Source organism: Gossypium arboreum, chromosome 9 (genome assembly GCF_025698485.1).
Source record: "Gossypium arboreum isolate Shixiya-1 chromosome 9, ASM2569848v2, whole genome shotgun sequence".
NCBI lineage: Eukaryota > Viridiplantae > Streptophyta > Magnoliopsida > Malvales > Malvaceae > Gossypium > Gossypium arboreum.
The window spans coordinates 48,240,372-48,250,789 of NC_069078.1; the positions used below are offsets into that span (position 1 = coordinate 48,240,372).

At 34.6% G+C, this 10,418-nt stretch overlaps 1 protein-coding gene across 2 annotated transcripts; it reads right to left on the reverse strand.

Annotated features, from left to right (window-relative positions):
• Window positions 1-7,502: 7,502 nt before the first annotated feature.
• On the reverse strand, window positions 7,503-8,626 carry LOC108455988 (LOB domain-containing protein 40-like). 2 transcript variants are annotated; one of them, XM_017754575.2, is made up of 2 exons: window positions 8,274-8,626; window positions 7,503-8,185 (listed from the first exon to the last, which is right to left on the reverse strand). In XM_017754575.2, the coding sequence occupies exons 1-2, from the start codon at window positions 8,461-8,463 to the stop codon at window positions 7,653-7,655; spliced, it is 723 nt and encodes a 240-aa protein (XP_017610064.1). In that variant the 5' UTR covers window positions 8,464-8,626; the 3' UTR covers window positions 7,503-7,652. The 2 variants fall into 2 exon arrangements, with proteins under 2 accessions (XP_017610064.1, XP_017610065.1); XM_017754576.2 differs by having other exon boundaries at window positions 7,503-8,182; window positions 8,274-8,625.
• Between the last annotated feature and the right edge of the window lie 1,792 nt (window positions 8,627-10,418).

Below are 10,418 nucleotides of genomic sequence, written 5' to 3' on the forward strand. Positions count from 1 at the left end.
GACATTAAACACATCATGCATAACATACAAAGCATCCTTAGCCAAAAAAAAAAAAATACTATCACAAAACTTCCTTGGCCGAATGTCATCTTTTTCCATTAACTAGATTTTGCCATGGGCTTGCTTCAATACTTGAGACCACTCAAATAAATATTCAAACTTAATCCTTCATTTCATTTCTCATTTTAGCACATATTCGGCTAATATATAAATATATGCTATCAATTTAATTACAATTATAAATTCTCAACTCAAACTCATTCTTTACCTCGTCTTTCACCTTAATTCAAATTCGGCAAGTATATAAACATATATTAGCAATTTAATTATAGCATTCCACAATTAAGCACAAGTTTCATACTTCACTTTAATTGCCACATACAATTTGCTCATTTTAATCACCTATAACCTCACTTAACAAAATTCCTAAAACCACATGCACTCATTTAACCACCTTTTTATTCATCAAGGCAATTAACACTCAATTTATAACATATTGCAAATTCACGGCCGAATGCATCAATATTTTAATAAACAATAATTTAGTTCAACTCCTCATTCAATTCCTCATTCGGCATCCGTATAATTACAATCTAACATATAAAATATAATTTCCAAGAACTTGGCACAACCTTACTTTACACTTTAATAACCGAATGAAATTTTACTGAAACTTGCCCCTCATAGCAAATTTAATTAGTCTATCCTCATCCATAAACACTTATCATCAAAACATCCACAATCTAATCCTTGAAGCCATGACCGAATGCTTTATGAAATAAATTCACAAAAATTAACATATGGGTCATGTTGTGAGCTTCAAAACTAACAACATTTCGCAAAAATTAAAAATAAAATACATGAAATCTCACCTTAATTCCCAACACCAAGTGACCGAGTTCCTTTGGTGTTCTTTCCTTTCTTTCTTGCTTAGTTACGACAATAAGAGAAAAGTTTGTTTGTTTTTATCACCATTCTTTTTTATTTAATTCATGTTTTCAAAATATAAACTATTAAATATTATTTACTAAATATAATATACACATAATGCCAAAATCATAACATCATTACCATCCACTAATGTTAAAAGTGGGCCATTTGACATGCAAGTCCACAACTTTAGTAATTTAACATTTTAATCACTTGGACATTTGCCTATCATATTTTTAAAGTTTCTCAAATATGTCCTTTTTAGCTAATTTCACATCCAAATGACAAAATTAAAACATGAAATTTTTACACATACTTATTCACAAATAATAAGCATAGAATATAACAATTAATTATTTTTGTGACTCGATTTTATGGTCCCGAAACCACTTTCCGACTAGGGTCAAATTAGGGGTGTCACAATGAGACAAAGAAATTAAATGGTCAAAATGTTAGGTATTTGATGACATAATATGTGATAAAATAATTACCCTAAAGCCTAGTCTTCATCTTTTTCATCCATCCTTTCTTCTTAACCGAAAATATCAACCATTAGAGGAGTTTTTAAAGCTTGAAATTTCAGCCACTTAGTCTATCTACAAGTAAGTGATCTTGATGGCTTTTTTATGATTTTTGTACTTTTAGAACCCTTGTAACTTGAGCTTTCAAATGAGGGGACTATTTTGCAAATGGTTGAGAGTCTAGGGTTTTTCCATGAAAGCATATGTGTTGTTAACTAAAATTTTATGGAAGAATATGAGTTATGGTTGTGTAATAAATAAGTTTTGTGAAGTAGTTTCCATGAAAACCCTAACTAAGGACCATTTTGCATAAGTTGTAAAATAGTTGATAAATGTGTGAAATAATGAGAATTGTGGGCTAATTTTAGTATAACAAGTGATCATCTAGGCTTGGTTGGTGAGAAAATGTGATAAAAATGGATTTTCAGATCTAGGGGTAAAATGGTCATTTTATGAAAGTTTAGGGGCAAAACGATTATTTTGCCCAATTATGAATTTTTAAGTGTCTAGAGTAATTTTCTGATGAGGTAAATAAATTTCTATCATTTTAGATCAAGAATTACAAAATCCGAGCCTAAACCGGGGAAAAGCGAAGCAAGTGGACTAAGCCAAGCTAGTCGTCTACATTTGTAATCCAAGGTAAGTTGTATGTAAATAATACAACTACATTGTTATTATATGTGTTTGAATTGATATGGCATAAATTGCTTGTTTGTGCAAATGATTATGTATGATGAATATTGAGATAGTAGAACTCCCGAGTGAACCTAAGGAACAAATCGGATATTCATGCCATGACATTCGGGTTATTTGTGCGCTAGTGTAAGACATGTCTGGGACATGCATCGACCTCGTAACGTAAGCTAGTGTAAGATATGTCTGGGACATGCATCGGCTACGAGATGTGTCAGTGTAAGACCATGTCTGGGACATGGCATTGACTTGATAGATGAGCCAGTGTAAGACCATGTCTGGGACATGGCATCAGCATTATACCCTGTGTCTGAGGCTTAGTGAATATCCGATAGTATTTCAAATGGTTCAATGACGAGAGTTACAGTTTAAGTTAAACGAGAAAAGTATAACCATATTGTGAGTGGTATAGGTACCTATTTGAAATATATGAGAAATGAGCTTAGTATATACTATGTAAATTATTGGATAAGGACGAATAAGTTGTGCTTATGCCTACTTTTTTTTTATGAGCATGATGATGAATGGTAAAGTTGTAGTTATATTTATTTTCATGCAACTTTCTAAGCTTTATGCTTACCCCGTTTCTTTCCATTTTCTTATAGTGTTGCATAATTAGCTCGTGGATCAATGGATGTCGAAGGCATTGATCACACTATCATTTGAAGCACTTGGTACAATTAGTTCTTAAATTTTGATTATGGCATGCATAGGACTCTTTGATTTTGTTTTAGTGTCACATTGTTTTGGGGCCAAATGTGTTGGCTTGCTTCAATATTTGACTCATTTTGTATAAGGCCATGAAACATGGCTAACATTGAAAGTTATTATATGAATGAAAAATAGTCTTTCATGAATGTGAAATTGTTGGTATGATTGAGTACATGAATTGTATATAGGGCTTAGCTATGTTGTTTGGTTGTGAAATCATATTAATTTATACTTTGATGTGTTGGTTGGTGATTAAATTATGTCTCAGAGTGGCAAGGGCTTGGTAGATAACCTCTTATTGTCCATACGGGTAGACACACGAGCATGTGTCTAGGTCATGTGAGACACACGACCAACCCCATGGGCATGTTGTCCAGTCGTATGTCCCCTACACGTAAAAATTTCAAGTCAGTATACATGGTAGTAAACACATGGACAGAGACACGACCATGTGTCTCAGTTGTGTGGAGGACACGGCCTCTGGCCACGGGCATGTGCCTTGGCCGTGTGCCCCTTATTGGATGCTGATGTCAGAAACAGAATGTCAAGGTTTTTAGACACGGGCTAGGACACGGGCGTGTAATGGTCGTGTGAGGGACACGGGCCATAGACACGTTCGTCATGTGAAAACCCCTGTAGGTTTGAATTTGGAATTAAATTTACATGGGTATAGGACACGGGTGTGTCCTTAGATGCTTAGGTCGTGTATGTCACACGGGCCATCAGCACGGCCATATCATAAAGACCACACGGGCATGTGCCCTGTTTTCAAGGGTTAATTTTCTAAAGTCGGTTAAGGACCTGAACTAGTCTCGAATGGTTTCGAACGGACGTTTGAGGCCTCGTAGGCCCATGTTAATGAATTTAAACAAAGTTTGAAAAATTTTTAAGTTTGATCTAGTCTTAATGATTCGAAAATGTTGGAATGCATGTGTTTAAGTGAGGTAACACCTCGTATCCCATCCCGGTGTAGGACTCGGGTGTAGGGTGTTACAATAAAGCCATGTGATTTGGCTTAATTTGGTATAATGTTTTGGTTGTGTATAATATTCAAATATGGTATGTTTTGGCAAGTAGTAGATGGAATAGAAGTATGCAAATGTTGTCTTGATATGTAGTAGACATATGAATGGAAAATGCATTATATTAATTTAGGTATTTGAATACCATGTTGAATTGGTATAATATGTGTATGAAATGTTATGCATTGGTTGCCTATTGAGTTATAAAATGTTGCAAATTTGAGCTTGATTAGGACGTGCAAAATGGGTGGCAAAATAGCTTTGTAAATAGTCTATTTTTGTCAACACGAGCAGAGACACGGGTGTGTGTCTTAGCCTTATGTAACACACGATTATGTTACACGGTCGTGTGTCCTCTAGTGTTGAAATTGTAACCAAGTCAGTATGCTCCACACGGCGTCACACACGAGCGTGTGACTTGGTCGTATGGCATAAGTCAGTATACCCTACAGCTTTGACACGACCTAGCACACTGCCTGGTACATGGGCGTATATTGCCATTTTTAGGGCACACGGGCTAGGAACACGGCCATGTGTGTTGGTTGTGTGACCCAAGTCAGAGAGTTACACGGGCTGGGACACGGCCATGTGCTCCCATTTCGAATGTCCACACAGCCTGTGACACAAGTGTGTCTGGTGGCCATGTGAAAGACACGGCCTGGCCACATAGGCGTGTGTCCCCTGTTTTGAGAAAAATTTTCAAAGTTTTGTGGAAGTTTCTTGAGTTACCGGTTTAGTCCCGAAACATTTCTAAAGCATGTTTAAGGCTTCGTAGGCTATAATAAGGGACAAATTGATTGAGATTGAATGTTGATTGTATGAAATGATTGAATGCATGAGAAAAGTACGTTTATTTGTGTTGTAAATCTGGTAATGCTCCGTAACCCTATTTCAGCTTTGAATACGGGTGAGGGGTGTTACACACTGACAGAATGTCGTGCGGGTGTGTCATAGGCCCAGTGACCAAATATGCCCGACTGTCCCCCACCCTAATAATCGAGGGCGAAACAGATGAATGCCTCATCATTGATGATGATTCCGGCGGGTCCTAGTATGACCTTTGCAACAATGATGTGAATCCATCGCACAATCGTGCAGTGGGACTTTCAGCTTTTTGATCAGGCATGGAATTTGGTGGACACGGTATAATCAAGCTTGGACAACCTTTGTCCCCTTTGATGATGCCGACATATAACTCTAGTACAACATTTCCACTAGAGCAATAGGATTCTATCACCTGCTCCAAATCGTTGTCCCTAGTGATCTAAAAAATGACATATCTAGATGGTTCTAGTGATGAAAAATATCTACATTTGAGGCTCGAAATTCTTCTCTGGATTCCCACTTTACAACTAATCATTGTCCAAAGATATTTTAAAGTTATGGTTCGGGTGAATGCCAAATCTTCAGATTATGCTAATAGAAAAATGAGTCCAATTTCGGTCTCACAAATTTGACCATTGTAATGGATAACAACTCTATCTCGTCTGCTCATCTTCAACTAAATAGCCTAGTCCACATGTTTAAAATCAAGAAAATAGTAAAAAAATAGAGTTTTCATCACCTAAAACCTTAAACCTACATGTGATTTAACGAATTATCTTTGCTTCGACAATAGCATAAGGATGAAATTCAAGTTTTCACGACAACGCTGATTATCCCTAATGTCAAGTATCCTTCAGATCAATAATTTGCTTCGAAAGTCGGTATGCAAAATCAAAGGCTTGTATTGGTTTTTTTTTATAGAGCTCCTTTTTGGGGGAAAAAACACTTCCCTGCAACGGTATTTATCGAGAATTATGAAATTTTTATCCCAGGAATCTCGGGTTGTTAGGGCATAGGGGCAAAAGCAATCAAATTGGCCTGGAGGTTGAAATGGCCAGAGAGAAAACATTCTCTGCCATGTTAGATAAAAACGCCTCCTACAGAGAACATTTTCTCTTTAGCCATTTCAACCTCTAGGCCAACTTGATTGCTTTTGCATTTGAGCACCTACAACCTAGGATTCCCAGGATAAAAAATTCCCTTTTTACCCTGACTCATCCCATATATAAATGCACATTCCCATCCCCTTAATTTAGTATCCTAAATTATTTTTCTTTTTCTTGCATATTGAAATTTTCAGGTTTAAAGATTTATTTCTCTCTCACTTTAAGTGAGACATAGTCATAGTTTTAAGTTGTGATTGGGTTCACGGTGATGTCATGAAGCTTGGTAACCTACAAATTTTACCTACCGTGTGAGTATGGAGCCATCACTTGAGAAATCGGGATCGCTTTGTAACTCGAGATCCAAGTTGATGGTGATTATACCGTCTCGAATTGAAGTGTAACTAAGGCTTCAAGTTTACAAAGGTTATGTTGTCAAAGGATGAAGCATAGTTGGGGTCGTAATTAACGGTGCTAATGTGGGCACGACAACGAGTTTTTCCTCATTAGAGGAGCATGCTTCATAAAACTCAAACATAAGCACGATGAAGGAAAATGCAAGGGGCCTTCCAGTATATTCAAGTAATTTGTGTTGTTCATATCTACTGAAGGCGGTGACATTGTCAATATAACCTGTTACACTCCAATTCTGTCACATGTTATAATAACGGGGTCACTGCCTTCAGTGATGATGTATAAGATGCACTACTTGATTATACTGAAGTTTTACTATGTTTTTCTTCATTGTGTTTATGTTTGAGTTTTATAAAGTATCCTCTTCTAATAAAAAGAACTTGTTGTCGTGCCCGCATAACCACTGTCAACTACAGCCCTATTTATGCTCCATCCCTTGATAGCATAACCTTTGTAAACTTGAAGCCTTAGTTACACTTCAACCCCATACCGTATAATCACTGCCAACTAGGAACTTGAGTTACAATGCGATCCGGCTTCTAGGGTGATGACTCTATACTCACATGACAGATGAAATCTCTATGTCACCTAGCTCCACGACACCACCGTAAATTCAAACATACCTTAAAACTATAACTATGTCTATTTTAAACACGGACAAAAATAAATCAACAAACTCTTAATTTTCAACCGCAAGAAAAGTATAAAATTTTTTTACCAAAGTGAAAACACATAGGGCATGTCTTTGGTTCTATCTCCAAAAATAGTGTAATTCAGTAAATTTTTAAAAAATTAGTGTAGTTTCTCAAATAAATTTTTCCCCTCATATTCTTATAATTCAGCCCATATTTATATATAGAAATTCTATCTATTTAATTAAAAAAACTTGGATTTTATTATTTTAATTTAGCTGTATATATTCAATGATTTTATTTTTCGCGTTGGGATTTATTTAATTTATTTATATATATTCAAAGATATCATAAATTAATTAATTAATTAATATTTAATTAATATTACTTTTATTATTATGAGATAATAATATTAATAAATTATTTTTAATGATAACTATAATTAATAATAAAAATATTTTCTAGTTCCAACTTAAATTTATATGATTTTTTATACTTTATTATTTGAAAACGATATAGGTTTTAATTTAATTTTAATTTAAAAATAAAACCTGTTACGAAAATAAAATGATTCACAGCGTAGTGAGTTTGAACTACAAAAATTATTTGCTTCTAACATACGTGCGATAGTAATTGATTGGTATGTGCCAGTTGTAACAAATAAACGACTTTTATGACTTCTATAATTTTTCTTACTCAAACAAAAACAAACTTGTATAACTTTTTAACACTTTTCCTCTTCAAGCTATTTACCACAAATCTAACTCTCTAACTCTAATATTTCCTATAAATACCAAAAACCTAACATAAACCCTCTACGCGGCCTCCACACGTGGCATCACCGCGGCCGTTGATATTATTCCCTCTGTTCTTTGTCCTGGGTTCCAACCCTAAAGTCAACTCCAACTCCAAATCACTCCCATCGCCTAACTCGTCACCCTTAGCCAACGAACCCTCCACCGTCTCCACCGATAAGCAGTCACCTTCCCAACTATCTCCTCCCTTACTCACCGGTTCAAAAACAACCTCCTCCAGCTTCGGCTTCGGTTTTGAAGCCGACCGCTTGAACCTTCCCCGGGACTTAACTTTGCGAAGCCCATCATTGGATTTCTTGTCTTTTGAAACGTGTCGAATGTCAAAGGAGGATTTAAGCGGCGGGCACTTGGTAGCCGACAATTCAGAAGGAACTTGTTTAATCGGCGCCCCGTTTAAAACCGCGTCGACGGCTGCTTCACACAGATGCCAGTTCCCGGAGCACATCAACCCGACCGAACCATGAACTGGGTCCACTATCCGACCGCATGCTTCGTATAGCAATGATTTAAAAACTCCTGCTACCCAAAAGAGGACATTTAACCATTTTGCCTTTGATAAAAACAGAAAAAAAAAAAAAACATCTTTTTAGATTAGATAGAAGAATACCAGGACGGAGATTCTGAGGGCCACCACAAATAAGATTAATAAGACCAGCACGGCCGTAGAATTTAGCAAGGAAAAGGGTGGCATTGGCTTGGGATTGAGCGCTAGGAATCCATTGGAGACAAGGTCTTATAGTGCAGCTTTCAGTACAGCCTTTGCGAAGGACTCGACAACCGTTGCAACTCATCCGCATGAATGTATATGTTAAGAAAGATTAATTTGGTTGGAAGATGGAAGTGTATTATAACCGAATTAGTGTTTGATTGAAACTTAGAAATAAAGAAAAGAGAAGGTTATTTAAATGGAGTGGGGGACGTGGGATTGTTTCGTTGAAAAAAGTGGGGCGGGTGGTGCAGTGGTTTCCAAACAAACAGGTGATTGACCGACTTTTGTGGGTTTTAGGCAAGTTGGCAAACAATAATGGTTGAATCTTCATTTGCTTCTTTATCTTCTTTCCTGTGCTTCCATATTTGCCCATTTATTTTGTTAATTTTACATTTATATTCTAAATAATATGATTTTATAATTTATCAAAATACCTAAATTTCTAATAAAATTTTCTATCCATTATTTCTTTTAAATTTTAAATTTACTTCAAAATTAAATGATTGTAAATTTCACCAGTTAAAAATATAATAAATCTGAAGTTTATTCACAATTGTAGTGATATATTTACTTTTTATCCCTATTTTTATTTTGAATTATTATTAATATTTCTTCAATGTGACTCAAGAATCAAGATTTATTATAATAATCCTTAAAGAAATTGAATGAAGGGCAAGTAATTTAGGGCTATTTTCTTTTAGAATTTTACAACTATTGAAGTTTTAAAAGAACTTAATGCCCAATTAAGGAATAAATTTTAACGTAATAAAAATGGAAAATGTATTTAATAATGATCATTTCTCTCTTTATTCACCTGGCTTTCAAACAATATATACTAAATCTCAACTCTGTAATAATTAATATTACTTAATCCCACCACAGTTAGTTTTATTTCCTAGCTAATGGAGCCTGAGAAAATAAAAGAAGGGAAGGATAAAGGGGGCCATGGATAAACCTTTTTTTAAAAGAGCTTTACATAAAAAAGAAAAGGGCATAAAATGTAAATAAATGACAAATGTAAGGTTAAGATACAGAAACTAAAGGCATATGCAGTACAAGAGGTGAGGCAGACGAGTTTCAGATTCTTGCCTTGCTGACGAGTCGCCACATAATGGCACAAGCTCCTAACACACTCAATAGCATCCCCTGTCACACGCACTTGTATCCACGCGCCTATTAAGTGTGAAAGAATAAGGTGAACTGAAAAAGCGCGCGTGGTCCTTGTTAAAAAGAAAGGGAAAAACGCGGTTCTGGCTTTCGTCAATTCCCGGTTTTGTGGAATCCGTAGGGCGGTTGTTGATAATAAAAATGGTGATGGGGGAAATGGGGTCTATGGGCGCCCTTAGTTCCAATGCAACGCCTCTGGTTTTGTTTGCTTTTATATTATATTCCCATAAGCATGGAGGCTAACTTTCCTTGACTAAAATATCATTTTATTATTAATTTTTGGCCGCACCAATATGCACAATTTTTTATTTAATCAAATAATTCTAATTAAATCAAATTTTTAAATAATTAAATTTAAATTACATATTTTATTTAGTGTTATGGATCACATTAATTCAATTATAAAATTAATAAAATATTATATATAAGTTAAATTATATTTTCATGAATAAATTAATAAAGTTACCTTTATAATAAAATTTGAACTCAAAATACCATGTGGAATAAATATTTAAACTTACAATTGTACTCAAAGCATTCATTAACTTTTATATAAATCTAATATTATATTAAGTGTTAACTAAATACTAATTCAAGAGTGAAATCAATAAAATATCCTCTCATATTTAAATTAAGTTATATTTTTATGTGAGTATTTTTTTATCTTTTCTATATGAAAATTAATAAAAATTTATCATAATAAAAATTAAAACCGAATACCATGTGCAATAAACATTCAATTTTATTATTGTAACCAAAGTGTCAATTAGTTTTTATATGGATTATTAATTAGAATAAAAAATAAATAAAATATATATTTACTATCAATCTATAATATATAAGCATGAATTTAGGAAAAAGTTAAACTAACGAGAA